Here is a 17,973-nt window from a genome sequence, read left to right as displayed (position 1 = left end):
TTTGGTCATTAAACATTTCACAACAGTAGAAGAAAGACAATTTTATTGGTGTTAAGTAGCCATTACGCATAAAGCAAAAAAGACTGGAAATTTAATATTTGATGAGTGATATACGAAACAAAGGAAGATTCGTTTGATTTAGAGTTATGTCCAGCTTGTTTTTTTTAACAAAAGCTGTTCTTACACACTGTTGAAGAAAGCGCAAAAGTGCTGGAAGAAATTGAATGAAGAAACCTTCGTACACACTGGAAGTAATTTTGAATAGATGTATTAACAGCAACACACAAAAGACAGGAAGATACAAATAGTGCTTGATATTTAATATGAACCACCTTGTAATGCTTGTGTCATGGGCAAGGAAGTTCAATGAATATGATTTGCATTGCCCTGAATGGGATGGAATATTATATGCATTCAAAAGGCACAGTATTTTATTTTTCCCACACAGTTTTCTTTCTTTTTCCTGTTATATAAAAGTAAGGTATAAAAAAGTAGGGTCATTGTCAGTGTTAATTCAAGTGTTACTTTTGATTAGCAAATGTAAAAGGAATCTCTCCCTGATTGCTATTACAAGTCAAGGACTTTTGGTTGAGTCACAGCAGATAATTGCTCTCTTATGAAACGTTTCACCATAAGAGATCAAAAGGCTTTCTCCCCAACACAGACTAATCTCCATCCTGCTATAAAAAAGTACATTAAACATAAACCTTGTACATGGGCACTTTCATCTTAAAGGATAGTGGGCTGTAGGAGTTTGTTAAATCCATGTACTATCTGCAAGTTGTGGGGAAAAATGTCTGTGTCTCAGGGCTCAAATCATTAGGAGTGAGTGTGAGAACTATAGACATTTTTTCAAACTTTGTTCAAATGTTACTGACTGTTCAACTGAGGAAATGTGTAGTTTAAAACCTTAAAGCTGTTGCCTGTATTGTTCCCTTTTTATAATAATGACAATTAGGATTAGAAGTGCACTCGGAGAGCACAGACCTACATGCTCTATCTCACAATGTTATTCCGATCTCCCCCAAAATGTAATGGGTTCTTCTTGCTATACCCTTCCAGTAGAGCCCCTTTCACACATGCACTTCAAACCTGAAATCTATAATTTACCTAGTCAGCTCCCTACAAAGACCTTGGAAGAGGAAATATGAACATATGATTAATACATTCTGTTACAGTCATCCTTACAGTGTGCATTGAAATTGTCACTTAATTGTCTTACAATTTCTGGTCCAAGCCGGAAGATACGCTGACAGAAGACCCAAGGAGAATGTAAATCTCACACCAAAAAGTGAATTGGAGCCCCCGGTCAGAGACAACGTCTCGAAATACATGTTCTAACATGAGTTCAGCAGTTTGGTTTGCAGAGGTTAACTTGGGTAATGGAATGAAGTGAGCAACTTTGGAGAAGCGGTCAATCACAGTGAGTACTACAGTGTTACCATCTGAGGGAGGAAGTCCAGTGATGAAGTCCAGGGAGATGTGGGACCAAGGTCACTTATGAACTGGCAGAGGGTGAACCAGACCGGCTGGATGAAGTTGAACTGGTTGAAGAATAAGGCCCACCTGGCCTGACGAAAGTTCAGTCGTCTGGTAGAACGGTACTCCAAATTCTTGTGGTCGGTCCATACCTCAAATGGCAGCTCCGCCCCTTACAGCCAGTGCCTCCACTCCTCCAAAGCCAGCGTAAAGGCCAGCCGTTCACGATTGCCTATGTCGTAGTTCCTCTCAGTAGTGGATAACTTGTGGGGGGAAAAAGCACAAGGGTGAAGTTTCTGATCCTTGGCTGACCGCTGAGAAAGGACAGCCCCTGCTCCATAATCAGAAGCATCCACTTCCCAGCGAATTGAAGTGAAGGGTGAGGGAAGGTGAGTAAAAGAGCAGATGGGAACAAATGTTCTAGCTCACCAAATTACCTCTCCGTCTTGGGGGGACAAAACAAAGGCGGAGTTGAATGATGTGAGAACCGCGAGGGGCCACAGCATTGTAGTTCCTAATGAACCACCTATAGAAATTGACGAAGACCAAGAGGCATTGCAGCTCCTTGCAGGAGGAGGGAGGAGGCTAATCCAGGATAGTGCTGACTTTGCTAGGGTCTGTCAACAAAGAACAAAGACACAGGTATTTAGCAATTCCCTGAGCACATCATTAACTAGGGCCTGGAAAACTGCAGGGGCATTAGTGAGTCCAAAAGGCAAGACATTTTTTAGTTCAGCAGAGAAAACTTAACTGAGGATCAGACAGCTGACTGCCTCTTCCACTGCAGTGTTCTGTCATGACCCGTGAGCTGGAAGAGGAGGAAACACCGAATGAAGAAAGGCTTGCAAGTTCCTGACTCACGTAGTACCGTTCTGGAGGAAGGAGCCGAGCCTCTGCTGCTGCACCTGCTGAGTCCAAAACCCGGTCCTGATGAGTGGCAAACTCCTGAAAGACCCCAACCAACCAAGTTGAGTTGAGTCTCTTGACGCTTGATAGCAGCGGCTTGAGCAGACAGGTCTTGCTGCACTGGGTCTGAATCAGCTGAGTCTATTCTCTGGTCAGATACAATTATAACAGCTCAGAAAGGCCAAAAAAACCCTGGCAGAAGTAACAGGCAAAGTCTCAGGCAGAGCAAAATCAGCAAAAGCAGGACGAGAGCAGGGCATGTGGCATGACGATCTGACAAAGGGTGAATGAGTTGTATTTGAATGGGCGACTGAATGGGAGGCTGATGAGGTTTTCAGCAAAAAGTGTTGAAAACCTGTTTAAGTAGCTTTCTACCTGTCTTGTGGTAACATGAAATGTAAAGCAGAACCTCTCGCTCTCTGTGACACTGCAGTGAATCATGCATTAAGATGAAATAGAAAAGGGCCATCATGAGTCATCCGTCATAGGCCGGGCAGTGACTTGCCATTTAGCTCCATGTCTCTAGACTGAACATCTGACAATTAGCACCCTGCCACCCAGAACACCAAGAATAACGTATGAATCACTGGAATTGGTGTAGTGAATTGTTTTGTGATAACTGTCAGTGATTAAGTACATCACGACATGGGCTTCACAGAAAAGCCCAAAATAAAATCTGGCAATATTGGACTAGCTGTTGAGGATAATATTTAAGTTGATGCTAGTTATATATATATATATATATATATATATATATATATATATATATATATATATGCTGATGCTGTCCTGTAAATAGTTTTATAATCAGTGATAAATATAACTATTTCTGATCAACTCACATCAATTGCATGCTTAAGATAACATACTGGTTAAAGCCCTGGCCATTTCAAGACAACTCAACCCACTTCCGGGTTAAATACCACCAACTTCTGGATTAGGCCCTGCCCCCTCTGAGTACGGATACGTATAATTCATATGGTAAACAGATACAGATGATGATGTACTCCCTCATCCCTAATATATATATATATATATATATATATATGTACAGTGTATATATACAATCTTTACTACCTTGTGGCTCAGGGCGGTATGATATTTTTTTGTTTTCTGTATATTGCCCATGAATAAAAAACATTGGAAATTTACTGTAGTTTTTTGTACAGTACAAAGAGGCCTGTAGCTAATGTAATCATCTGTGATTTTGAGTTATCCAACATGACATGTAGAATTCTATAAGCAGTTGTGCCACTTCTCCTGCAGAGCAGATGGCATGACCAGTTCCATTGATAATGTCACCAATTCAATGAATATCTCTGTATTTTTACTTCATGAAGGTTATTTGCTTAGTCAGCTGATAGCTAAACTCATGTCTTCTCCTTTCCTCTTTGAATAATAATCATAAGGCTTGTTGATGGTACCTGGTCCAACTGTATGGAGTCAAAACCATGCATTAGACTGTTTCCAAATATCCCCCTGGATCTGTATTCATAACCTACTTATCTTCTTCCCCTTCTTGTCATCTTTTAAAGCTTTCCTCCATTGGTTTTCCCCCCATTAAATCTATGTCTTTTATTTGACAGGGCTTCTCGTGACATTTTATGTAAATGGTCAGCTCATAATAGAGGTAATCAGTGCTAAGATGCTTTTCTAAAGAGGTTCCATTTAAAAAACTTATTTTCACAGGAAAATGTAAGCATTCACTTGGTTACTGCATATTTTTTACACAATGATTCATAATTTCCACTATTGGATATCAGGAAGAGGTTTAAATCTCAGCTGTTGCTATATAAGTTAAATCTTTAGACGTAATAATACACAAGGAAAACAATATCCATTTGGTGTGCTAAGGCTAAATGCATGTTGTAAAGTCCGAAGACTGTATAATCCTCTATTCCTCACATAGAACCTCCCCTGCCAGTTTGAATATTGTCATCCCCCCAAGCCCCTAAAATCCTTATTGAATTGTCTGCCATCTCATTTGTCTTCTATCTAATATTTCTGCCACTTGCTGGGTGGATGACTGTAGGGCTAGAGTGCAACGATCCCCTCATCTCTACAAGGATATCATCATGGACAGGAGTGACTAAGTGTGTGTTGTTCTTTCTACCTTGGTTGAGGTGATTATAAGGATGAAACTCACTAATTCCAGACCAATAATGGTTTAAGCAACCTTGCATTACATCATGATTATAACCTCACAGGGCTTTATGGTTAATTATTGAAACTGGGTTGTGCATTCATGAAAAACCTGGAAAAGATCCAGAAAAATGTGAAATCCCAAAAGATTTTGGAAAAGGTAAGAGGTAGGAGGATTTATCATTAATACAATTATGTGAAGTAAAAGAATTTGAGAAGACTTGAACCGTAAAAATCTTGGGTCATCATGTTGACATGCTGGAGCTAATGCAGCAAATCCAGAATGCTGATGCCTGCCTGGAATTCAACTTTCTCACATTTTACTACAGCACTCCTTGGCTCACTGTTCAGCATCCAGTTTAACTCTCTGGTACTGACCTACTATGAAGGGAACTGCTCCTTTCTACCTTTAAACCGTGATGAAACCCTACTCCCTGGCCCAACCATTGCTTTCATCTACCTCTGGACATAGCCAGAGGACCCTGTGGTGGCTCATCTTGATCAAGGCTCCTCTCTGTACTGGCTCCACAGAGCTGGACTGAGCCAAAGTCAGGACAGCATTCATTTGTGGTGGTTTATTGCACATAATTTGCATGCAAAATCACATAATGTTCAGTCATGAAAATTGGTTTGAAGTTAATGAAAATTCATTACAATCTGTTGGACAAAATACGTATGAACTAATAATGAAGATTTCATACTATTACAAGCTATTGAAAGTGTGTTTGAGGTGGTGGACCCGTTTAGCCTGAAGTACATATGGCTACAAGCTACTGAGTACTTCAACAAAACAGAGAGAACTTCTGCCAGTTCTTCTGAAGGGCTCTTAAAACAACTATTTATAACGGTTTAGAGCTACCTTAAAAGTGCAAAAGTGCTCTGACAAGAGCGAAGCAGAAGTGGAATCATAAAGGACAGGAAGAGCAGATGTAGGCGAGATATGGAACTGCTTTGTGGAGGAAATAGATGCCATTTTTTGCCCAGTGTTAAACTTTGATTAACATTATCAAGCTACGACTGAGTATGGCATTTCATCATTCATTGAAGCAAACTGAAGCATAGTCCTCTTTGTGACTGTTCATATTCTAACATTCATTCTCTCTCCTTTATTTGTTTCTTGTTTTTCAGGATCACATTTTGCCACCTTCCCTTTCAGAGTAAATGGCTGTACGTAGGGACAGAGCGTGGAAACACACACATCGTCAACATCGAGTCCTTCGTTTTGTCTGGATACGTCATCATGTGGAACAAGGCCATAGAACTGTAAGTTGTCCATGCTCCAAAAAAAATACAGAAGAGTGGACAGAAACAATGCAAACAGTTACTGATGACAGTGATGACTTTTAATGTGATCATGACATTTCTGATGGCAGGCAGGCAGTTAGTAGCTAGGTATCAAGTGGAAATTGACTATCTCTCTTGTATGTGGTCTTAATGCATTGTCGTTTTCCCTAAAATATATCTGTCAACAGGGGTGACATGACTTCATTTCTTTTATAAGCACTTTCAAATGTCTCAATAGCAGTGATGTCTTTGAAGGCTGTACTCTGATCAAACTTATTTAATGGTTCAAATCTTAAATGTTTACAGCTGAGAAATATTTTGCTACAGACACTGAAAGTTTGCTAAGAGGCTCTAGCCTGCAGTCGCCTTCGATGTTTGATTGGCAGGCTGTCAATTATTTTGTCAGAATAGCTTGTAGTTGATGGCATTTAAGCTCAGCATCAGGTGAATTTCTTCCAAGTTAACTGAATTTTTAGTGTTCATGTGTTTTTTGTGTATGTAGGGACAGAAGTGAACATCAAATTGATTGCATTGACATAGCTGTAGCTTTGACAATGGGTGACTATGTATACAGTAAGTATAGTAGTACAGCTTTGAGAAAACACATTTTGAACAACTGGTAGAAGTCTGAATGAGTTGGTACAATAAATACATTTCACAGTGCATCATAAACTAAATAAAAATAAAAAATAAAATTCCATTACATCAACAGCATTTAGTGTTACATTGTGGTAACAAGACAATTTTCACAATGACATGACAAATAAATTATATGCTATTCTATTCTATTCCCAATTGGCAGTAAGCATTCACCATGTGATATAACGCCTCACGTTTGGGTGAAATATTACTCATCAGTCAACAGAAGCCGTTATTAATTTGTTGACATGCACTTTTGTTTGTTGCAAGTGTTGACTATGTGTGCTGACATATGCTGCAGATTGACAACTTCAAGTGTCATAAAGTACACAAATGATGCTCAGTTGCATTGTATGACCATTTGTTTCTCTTACTTTCACCCACCTACATGCTGTTCTTCCGGTGTTACCCTGACAAGTCCCCTGCTGCTGTGTCAGTCACAAGTCACTCTCTTACCAAGCCATCTCGTTGCTTTGTGACAGCCCAAACTTAGTGAGCAGTCATAACACTGATGTGTACAAATACATATTGTATGTGTGGGAGGGCTGTCTGCCAATCATGACTAGAGTCTTGGAGACTTAGATAGTGGATAGGACTTTAACAGGATATTTGAGTTGTTGATTTCTCACCCCAGAGTCTTTACTTTCTTTTTTTCACATCACGTATCAGAACTTTCTTTAGTGTCAAAGTGTGAAAGAAAATAGTTTCAGGTGTAATTATAAGTTAGCCCTGTTCAAGTAGTTACTTGATGACCAAATAATATTTTATTGCACATTATTCATAGAGTAAAATGGTTCCCCACAGTGGGGCCTTCCTATTCGCATTTATGAAATATAACATTAAACTTAATTGGAAAAGAGCCAAGGCACTTTATCTTACAGCAAAAGCCACACATTAGTGGATGAACTTACTGTTTGAACATTCATCTAGTAACTCAATTGATCACAAGATGAGATGTGTAACAATCTGTTTGATTCGTACATTATTATCTTGGTGATTAACAGATTAAGGACCTGAATCCCTTCCTGTTTACTTTATAGTGCTCTATATTTAACTTCAGCCATTCTATTTAAGTGTAAAAATTCAGAGTGGGAATGTCAGTGCCATCCAACTAAAGTGGGTAGGGTACACAACCATCTCAACAAAAGGTTTCTGTACTATAGAATGTTCTACTTCAGCATGCCCCGTAATATATTCTGTATATCCTTACCATCAGCATTCTATACCTTTCTGAAGTGGAGTTCATTGGAAGTTGAACTAGTAGAGAATGAACCTTCTCTCATCAACCCACAAAGCGACTAGGGAGTTTCATAGTTTGGCTGGGGAGGTTTTTTACTAAATATGAATAAGGATGAGGAGGGACATTCTTCTTTTCCTGCAGTGGAATATTGAGTGAATAAGGGAGAACTCATCCACTCTTTCCACTGTGTACAAACAACAGAGTGGGAGTCACAGAGTATTTGGTGTGTGTTTTACATATGTGTGTGCATCTATGTTCTCATAGTGTTTGTGTGAAAGCCATTCACATATGCATTTTTTTAACACACATTGTATGCTCTCTTAAAAATAATCTATGATAGCAACAATTCAACTGGGGCCACTGTGCCCAAACAAGAGGGCTGAGCTCTCATTGAAATTCAAATGGGTTTGCCACATATTTAATGCACAATTTCATCTTCAGGAAATGTATTCAGAAATGAGATAAAAATGAGATGCAAAGAGAAGTGAGAAAACACTGCAGCCCAATACACACGCTCTGATTCAGCTCATAGACCTCTGTGATGAGCAGAATTTTGTTTACGCCTGGCTTCATGTCAGCCATAATCAACATTGGCATGTTTGACTGTTCTGTTATTAAGATTGTAAAATAAGCAATGAGCTTTTTTCTGTAGAATTATCAAGCAAGGACGTGCTCCAGAAACACTTGGCAACAGAAATACATGACAACAGCAATCCTGCCTCCTAAAATAGACCACTAGTTTGCAAATACATTTGAAAAGTATCATAAGCTTTACTTTTTTTTGTCAGCTTAACATGGAAATCCCATTAAAACGTAAGATCAATCTTACAAACCCAACAAGCTGTGGAATGCATGTGGACAATGAAGGGCGCCCACCATGAGGGACATGGTCATATTTACCAGCTTATGCCAATTAAGTTCCAGGTGCCTGACCAATGTGTCAGACAGGATGAAAATTACCTTACCTTACCTTAACACTTATAGACGTATAATAGACGTGTAGGAGACTGATATAAAGCCTTTGCACATGTGATTCTATGCTATGTTGTTCTTTGTGAGGGTACATAGTGTAATAATACAGGACACAATTCACACATGTCATGTCCTTCATGTCACAGCGGCTGACTGGTTATTTCCTGCCCTGCCTCCCTTCTTTACATCTGTCGTGTTGATTATTTACTCTTTTCTAACGGTGATGGGATGCCATGGCACCGCTGGTCCTGCTGAAACTCAAGGGTTCTTTGCATTTGAGTTTGTGATCTCAACATTTCTGATTTTTCTGTCCCTGTTATTGTCTTTGGAAGGTCCTGAAAACATATTTATTGATTTACGTATTTGTTCTCAACTCTGTTTCATTTATTCTGTCTCAAAAAAGCTATAATTAAAATAATAGTATTCATTCATCTACAGTGGAGATTGAAATTAGAGAACAACTCATAAATACACGATTAATTCTGAAATACTGTTATTTTTTACAGTCCATAATTTAATAGAATATCCGATGTGGTTATACCACTGCTGTACAAGCATGTTTTTTTAAAATTAACCAAGGCCCTTCAACAAAAGCCTTTATTTTGTGAAAAAAAAAACCTTAATTAAATTTGAGAACACTTTCAGATACCTCCCAGTTATAGGTGTTAATCTGGCACCTGGTGACAATTTACCTAATTGTTGGACACACACTATTTATCTGGCAGCTATCCTGGTTACTTTACAAGATGACGAGTGGCTCTAAGGTGACTGAAACCCTGCGACAGCAGGTTGTCCAGATGAAGGCCAAAGGGATGACCCTCTCAGCCATCAGAGAGAGGCTGGGTGTTCCAAGTCTGTGATTTCAACAATATTGATACTTTACAAGGACACAGATTCATTTAAGTCCCTCAAAAAGGCCGGTCCACGTAAAAAAAAGTGGACGAGAAGACAGGATTATGGGAAGATTCTCAATGGGGAATCGGTTCAACACTGCAGCCGGAGTTGCTCACCAGTTCAGTGCTGAGCAGGGAAAGGATCTGTCTCTGCACACAGTGTCTCATCGTTTAAGACAATTTGGACTGAAAGCCCACTCTGCAGAGACCAAATCTCTCATCAGCAGAAAGAATAAAAAGGCGAGACTTGCCTTTGCTGAGGAGCATGTTGTGTGGACAGAGGAGAACTGGTTCAGAGTGACTTCAGCGATTAGAGGACCTTCAATTTATTTGTGTCTGATGGTAAACATTATCTTCAGCGTTGGACTGGTGAAAGACTGAACCCAAAGTGTGTAAAGAAGTCAGTTAAATTTCGGGGAGGAAGTGTCATGGTTTAGGGGATGTTTTCTGCACCAGGAGTTGGGCCTCTTTTACAGCTACATGGCAGGGTGATGGCAAATGTTTATGTGAGCCTCCTTCGGCAACATGCAATACATTCACTGCAAATGTCTCCCAAGAGACAAAACGGGTTAAACAGTTTTTTAAAGTAAGGCTACAGCTATCATATCTTTTTGTAATCAAGTATTCCGCCGATTATTCCATCGAATAATCGAGTGATCGGATAAAAAAAATCGCGCAAACTGTCGCTGACGCCCTCCTACTCTTTGTTTTGCTCTCGTTACCTGGCGCCAGATGTCTGCCTCGGTCTCGCGCATCCTCGGTAGTGCGCGCCCCTGGTTACCGTAAGCCGTAGAAAAGCTGCACCGTTGTATAAGCCGCAGGGACCAGAACGAGGGAAAAAAGTAGCGGCTTATAGTCCGGAAATTACGGTATATAATTTTACGTAAAAATGTATTATAATTTTAGTTATTTCACAAAAAATGTATCTGGGGTAGGCCTATTTGGCGAGGTAACCTAACAGTGTGTTTGTGTTTGTGTTTGAGTGTACACGTTTGCATGAGGGGGAGAGAGAGCGAGAGATGAGATGTGTGTGTGTGTTGAAGGCAATACACTTGCAATTTACCATTAATAAGTTTCCTATTTAAACAATTCAAAGTGGTGCATAAAATTCTACCTGACGCACGTGTTTACTCAAACAGGTTTCAAAGAAAAATACATTTGTTTAGAAAATAATTTAAAAATAGATAGCATCAGGAAGAGCAAATTGCTCTCTTCCTGTTTACCGTAACAACAAGCAACGAACAAAACCCGACTGACACATTTTCTCAAACAAAACTGTACAGACTGATAGAGACAGGTAGGTGACGTTCTGTTTAGAGGCATTCAGGAGGACAGCTAACGTTATGCATTCTCTTCCTGTTTCTCCATCACTACAACAACCGCTCTCCTTAAACCGGAACAGCGGCGCTCGGTGAAGTGGCGTTAATAACAGGCTGCTTTCGGCGCTGAACCATCTATGTCCTGCTGTTGTGGTATAACAGTTCTAGTTTGCAGTGGACACATTGCACCGTTTTGGCTTTTTTTTTTTAAGTGTGAAATAATATCTGCCTTTTCCGGAATACAGTGGTGTGCATCCGCAAAAACGTGTGGAACAATGATCCCTGCACTGAACAGCTGAACAGGCTTAATGTGCGAGATAGGAATTAAACAAATTTTTGTAATCGAGTAACTCGAGTTGTTTCAGCCCTACCTTGAAACTAAGAATATTGAAACAATGAAAGCCCAATGTCCAGATGTAAACCCCTTAGAGAATCTCAGGGAAATCTTTGGTGACAAAGTAATGTCTAAGAAACCCACTACAGTTACTGAACTGTGGAAGAGACTGTAAGAAGGATGGACCAAGATCAAACCAGAGCAGTGTGAGAAACTAGTGATGTCCTGTGTCCACATGTGCTGAAGTAATTCAAAGCTGTGGCCTCTACACTTCTATTCATGTTTTAATCCTATAGCCCTAAGAAAATATTGTTTAATATAATCTCCTCTGACACAATGTTTACTGTTCTCTAATTTTTCTCAAAGCTTTTTTCACATAATTAAGGCTGTGGTTGAAGGGTCTTGGTAATTTAAAAAACATAGTGTCATTTTTGCAGAATTTGCACAGCTGTTAATCACCACAGTGTATGCTGGAGTAGGTATGGGCGATGTGCGAGTATATATTGTCAAAATGATATAAAACAGGTGCCTGATTATTTGATAACTGGAGTTATGTTGAACACAATTACACTCAGCACAGAACAGCACAGTAACATGTTGTGGACTACAACCAGCATTTAAATGATAACCGCTTATGTGCACATAAAACACAGTAAACAAATCGCACATTGTATCGGAAGGCAGATAAACTAGCCTGGTTTCCAGATCCCCTGAGCCATAACAGGCAGGGTTGTTTAACAGTTGGTGTTTTATGGTACTGTCCTTGAGATTATCTGGTAACATAATTGCTTAAAGTTATAATTCATTAGATAAAAACGTGGAGACTAACCAAGACAGAGACAGTCGTCAGATCAAATTGGGTAATTTGTTTACTTAAAGCTATGGTTAACATTCTGAAAATCAGTTGAGCCTCTGAGACAGATTTGAAAAAAAAGCATTCTTTTCAGCAATGTAGCCTCACAGCATCTCAAAATATATTGCTGTACCCAGCATTCGCAAAACGCTGTTCATCCGTGTATTAATTAATATTTTCCTTTGTGAGCATTTCAAACACTGACCTTGTCAGCTGAAAGCCAAACTTTCTCCAAAGTCACCAAATCTGTGTGTGCGTATTTGTGCGTGCGTGTGTGTGCGTGTGTGTGCTTATGTGTGCGTGTGCATGTGTGTGTGTGTGTGGGTGTAATGTGCAACAAAAGGTCTGGGGTCAAAAGTGCATATGCATGTTATATCAGAAGTTGTGTTCCAGCTTTTGTGAATTATTTGTTTTGGATGGCTGGTGTAGCAAGATTGGGTCTTGGCATTAAACCATTGTGACACTTCAGCGATTGTCACAGGTGTTGCGGATGGTTTGGTTTGTTGAATCCTTGTCTAATTTAACTGCTCAATAGAATTGAGAATTTGCTGTGTTTTTATGTTTTATCGTCTTCCTGCAGCAGGCATAACTGAGTGAATCCATCTGAACGTGTCTGTCACACTTAACCTCAGCTTCCCAGATCAGGTCGCATTTCAGCCACTGTGCTTAAATAGGAAGTCCTCATACCTAGACAGACTAGGTTGTTTGCAAATGACTGCCAAAACTATATATATGACCGTTCTATTTAATCATGTAAAATGGTCACAATTTTAAACACGTGGTTGACATTGTGAAACTGGTCAATTTAGTTAGTTTTAGGAAAAGATCATGGTAACAATAAAGTTAAATAGGTTTGTTTGTTTTTTTTCATGCTTACGGATGCCACCGTAAAGTTTTCTGGCGACCAAGTAGCATAAGCTTTGAGATGCAGTGGACGGTTTCAATGCAAGTCATTTTATGGCTGCGACTTCTGATTGGGAGGACATTTTATCACTAAACTATGACATTAATATACACTATGTAATTTGTCGCTATCCCAGTGTTCACAGATGATGTGGCTCTGAGTTCAGCAAAATATGATTCTTCTGGATTGATTTCTTTGTTGAAAATAAAATCCAGCAACATGCTATGTAAGGTGAATTTTTGTTTTAACTCCTACGTAGGAGATACTATCTATCTACTATAAACGTTATGGCTGAATTAGGCTGTATTTTGGGGCGAGAAAGCCGCGCCTGGCGAACAATACAAAGGGAAGTGAAAGATGTTTTACCTTATTAGTTAATTACAAATTTCTGTAAAACATAATGGGACTGTGCATAGGTGCCGACTTGGGTTTAACAGTGTAGATATACTGTAAGGTCTGGTGGAATCATATTGAATATGACTCATGTCGATGGATGACGGGATCATGATCCTACAGGCAGCATAAACTACCTAATGTGTATATGATGAATGTCGATGCAAGACATGCAATATGTACAATAAATGTAACAACAAATAGCAAGTTAAGTACACACCTGGACATTGTTTTATGTGTAGCAGACTGCTGTTGTTTTCAGGTGATTTAAGAAGATAAACAGGAGATCTTATTGTTAGTAATATCCACTATGAACTAATCCTATGAGCCTGAACAGTTAACTGTGACCTGTTTTGTAAAGTAAAACCCTCTACTCATTACTTCCATATACATTCTGAACAATGGTGTAAGGATCTTCTTACAGTATGTCACTACATGACTGCTGCAATCTTTTTCACCTGTCTCTTGTCTTTCTCTCATCACAGATCAACTAAAACTCATCCAGGACCAGTGGTTCATTTGAGTGACAGCCCAAAGGATGAAGGCAAGGTGAGTAGGTAGATAAAAGAAACATCAACCTCCTGGTTCACCTCCCATAGTCTAATGTCACCACAGTCTAAAGAAGCTTTCTCCTTTTTCCCACTTCTTTGCCTCTAGTTAAATCGCTGCCATTGTTTCCTGTAACATCAGTCCTCCAACCTCCCCTCTGCCTTTCCTGTATCTCTTTCGAGATGCTGCTCCTATCAAATTGGTTTTAAAAATGACAGGTGGAGGTTGCAGTAAAAGAGGTCATTGACAACTGTATTGATTTTTCCAATGGATTTTGCTGCCTCTGTGTGAAACTAGACTTGACAAGCTGTGAAGAAATGAAAACATGATGATGTAAAAAAAATGGCATTATTTGTTACTATCCTTAAAAAGTACACATTCCACCTTTAGGTTGCAATGGCCATGGTGCAATTATAAAGCCTTTGTATTTTCTGCTTAATGATCACCCCATGTTGTAATAAGTAAATAGCTTACAGTACCAGCCTCCTAATTATGACTAACAAAGAAAGGCTGACAGCAGGGAAATTAATGCTGAGAACATTCATTTGAATCATTCGTGCTCCCCAATAAACTGTAGCCTAGTTATGATAACTACTGTGGCAAATAATGAGGCACTTTTACTTATCTTAAGCTGGGCTCAGTCTACAGGAGTTTCAGACTGATTTATCCCCAAAGTACATATGCACATGATGATGGCAATTCCCATGCTCTATCGTGTCTTATAAGTTGTTGCAGCAGTATTTGGGTTGATAGCATGGGTTATAGAGATTTGGTGATCAATTTAACATTTTTTGTCCACTAGAGAATTGATGAAAAATGGTCAAAAATCTCTACAAAGGACCACATTAAGACACCAATACCTTGAGGAATCCCACAGAAAAATCCATGCTGTGACTTGGTATCAAAACCTTTTGACATTTGGAGATTGCTGCAAGAATTGCATTTTAGTTGACTGGATGGTGCTTACTTCTCTTTTGGAAACTGCTCGGAAGGACTGGAAGAGGTTTTAAACCTCCCAAACTACTCCAAAATGGTCACCACAATAAGGGCTATGTGTCCACCAAAAGCCCTTTTCTCTGAGGCCAGCGTATCTTTTGAATGCTTTGCAATGGGAGTGCCGGGTATTTACACTGCTACAAACAGCAGGTGCGTGATGAGCCGCTGAGCTTCTACTAATCGGTGAGCACTGCACATTTGGCGTTTTTTTTCTGGTCGTCAACAACAATAACAATAAGACGAGAAATAAAATCTGCTGGACTCTGAGTATCCATGTATGAACCCACATACACGGGTGGGTCCTTCCTCTCTCCTTACATGTTTCATCCTTCCATACATCCAGAGCAAGGGCCGACATGTTTACTTCTGTGGATATTTGGTATCATAGCAACCAGAAACATACCAGCCTCTCAGCTGAAAAAATGCAGTGCCTTCAATGGGCTATCAAACACTCCCAGCTGAGCTTTTTCAGAAGACAGCTTGCCGTTTTCAGCTGGGGAAAAAAGCTTTGGTGGCTTAACAGTTGGATAAGCCCCTGGTTATGTTAGCCCTTTATTTTTCACATCTTTTTCCATTAAACCATTACTTAATAGCCTTTTCCCTGGAATGAAAAGGTGTAACTAATAACATTATTGATGTCTCTGTTACAATTTAGGCATCCTTGCAAGTCAAGTGAGTGAGTAAGCATTCACAGTTCCAGGACCCTGGAAATGGCTCACCTAAACTTAATGCAGCCATTATTAGTTTTTGTATTGATTATGCTTTAAGTGTGTCCTGTGATGATTTGTCAATGCATGGAAAACTCAGTGCAGTGAGAACATGTACTTGTTTTCAATGCAGTAATGCATATGAGGACAAATGCACCACAAGGAGACAGTAAGATATTACACAAATACTTTTTGAAACGAATAGCTGATTGCCGTTTAAATAAGAAGACATTGCAGATGTATTCTTTGCATGTCAAAGTAGATCTGCATCCACATACTACATACCTTTGAGGATTTACATGTCTGTGCATGCATTTATCAACAGGACATCATCGTTTTCACAGGACTATTGGTTTTACTAATGTAAAGCTTTAGGGTTGCAAAATTTACGAGAGGCACTGTCTTTTTCTACTTCACTTGCCCTCTACTTCCCCTCTTATGATTTGAGATGTCACACAGTATTTCCTCTCTGCAGCAGCGCTGTTTTCTCTACTTCTTAAAGGCTGTGCTCCTCCAACATCATTCCCCATCTTCTCTGATCTGTGACCAGATTGTGTTGTCTTTGATCCCTCCTCTTATCTTTTCTCTCTGTGTGTGTGTGTGTGTGTGTGTGTGTGTGTGTGTGTGTGTGTGTGTGTGTGTGTGTGTGTGTGTGTGTGTGTGTGTGTGTGTGTGTGTGGTTGTTAGTGTGTGTGTGTGTGTGTGTGTGTGTGTGTGTGTGTGTGTGTGTGTGCATGTAGGAGATTCATGAATGCCTACTTTGTATTATATCTAAGGGGGTCACTAATGTGAGTAAAAAGAATTGTGAGATTTTGTGTGGGTATGTTTATGGAAATGTTTTGAATCCTCTATGTGCGTGCGTGCGTGTGTGTGTGTGTGTGTGTGTGTGTGTGTGTGTGTGTGTGTGTGTGTGTGTGTATTTAAATCTAGCAATAAAAATGAATGACAGCATATCTGAAACATTGAAAATGATTGGCAGACTTAGTGCTCACAAAGACGAGTACATATATCAGTAATTAGGATTTTAAGAGCAGAAATCCTGCCATCAATATAGCAGGAAGCTGCTTTATGAATGACATCCATCCATTTAGCCCCACAAGACGTACCTCTATAAGTCCTCTGAGTGTCTGCCATTATTTCATTGACATAGGTACTGTTGGTGTAGGCTTTGCTCATCATCACATTTCAAGCTATTTAAAATATATTTCATCACATTCTTATTATCCATTCCTTGTCACTCCCCTCCACAGCTGCTTATAGGATTTGAGAGCGGGACGATCGTACAATGGGACCTCCGGGGAAAGAAGGCTGACTTCAGAATCTACTACGATGAGGTGAGCTCTAATATGCTACTCCTGCATCAAGAAACTGAACTGGCTAAAAGAGTTTTCTTTCTCTATCCATGTCACTCTTACATTAAAGGAGACATTTTCAGTGGCTTCTGTGGTGTTTCTTGGGTCATGATGTGCAGTGTCTGCGGGGATCCATTGTTATAGCAGCACAAAGTAGGATAAAAATAATGTGGTGAAATTGAGAGTTGAGAGGGGAGAAAAGAAAATTGTTACAAAAATGTACGCACAGAGGGGGTTACACGATTGAAGTGAGGGAAAAAGTTGATACCTCTTCCTGTGACACCAATGTCCTGTGGAGTTCTGTACAGAGCAGTTTCATATTTTTCTTTGCCATTTCAAGGAAACTATGACAGTGAGACTTTTTAAGTTTAGCTATGGGGCCTATAATTATTAAGGCTGTGTACTGGCAATAATCTGGCCATGTGATACGTGTCATGATACAGTGGCACTCAATTTGGTGGCAGTAGCTCAGTCCATAGGTTACTTGGCTGGGAACTGTAGGGTCGCTGGTTCAAATCCCTGTGTTGACCATGTATGGAGCATGGACTGGTAGCTGGAGCGGTGCCAGTTCATCTCCTGGGCATTGCCGAGGTGCTGTTGAGCAAGGCACCAAACCCCCAACTGCTCGGGGCGCCGGTCACTGGCAGCCCCCTCGCTGCCTAATTGCATGTATAGGTCCTGTCTGTGCATGTGTGTGTATTTCGGGCCTGTGTGTGTAACACTATTAATAATAAGGGTGAAAAAATTAAATTTCCCCGTTGCGGGATAAATAAAGTAATTCTTCTTAAATATATTTTATTAAACTTCTTTGACAAAAACAATAATTCTACCTCAGAGAATGCGTGAGTTGTTGGTCTACCGCTGCCTTGATTGATTAGTTAGTTTATGGTATTTTGCTACTTGGGTGAATGCTAGCAGCTACTTTCCATAGAAACAGCATCTGTATGTGCAGGCAGCCAGCCCAGGAGGGCCTATTTTGTTTTGAACATTATTATTTATTAGTAAAAATCT

The 17,973-nt window shown here is 39.8% G+C and overlaps 1 protein-coding gene across 1 annotated transcript in view; it reads left to right on the top strand.

Moving 5' to 3' along the window:
• Positions 1-17,973, top strand: part of stxbp5l (syntaxin binding protein 5L) — a gene marked incomplete at both ends in the record, with an annotated part of 158,317 nt that overhangs the window by 82,408 nt on the left and 57,936 nt on the right. Inside the window, 3 exons of the mRNA XM_083920978.1 lie at positions 5,656-5,790; positions 13,844-13,907; positions 16,861-16,944. Of these exons, the coding sequence (XP_083777104.1) occupies positions 5,656-5,790; positions 13,844-13,907; positions 16,861-16,944 (283 nt within the window). The remainder of the gene's footprint in view (positions 1-5,655; positions 5,791-13,843; positions 13,908-16,860; positions 16,945-17,973) is intronic.

This window comes from Echiichthys vipera (assembly GCF_963691815.1).
Source record: "Echiichthys vipera genome assembly, chromosome: 10".
Lineage (NCBI taxonomy): Eukaryota > Metazoa > Chordata > Actinopteri > Perciformes > Trachinidae > Echiichthys > Echiichthys vipera.
Note: the sequence above shows the minus strand (reverse complement) of the source record. Positions and strands in the feature narration are given on the sequence as shown.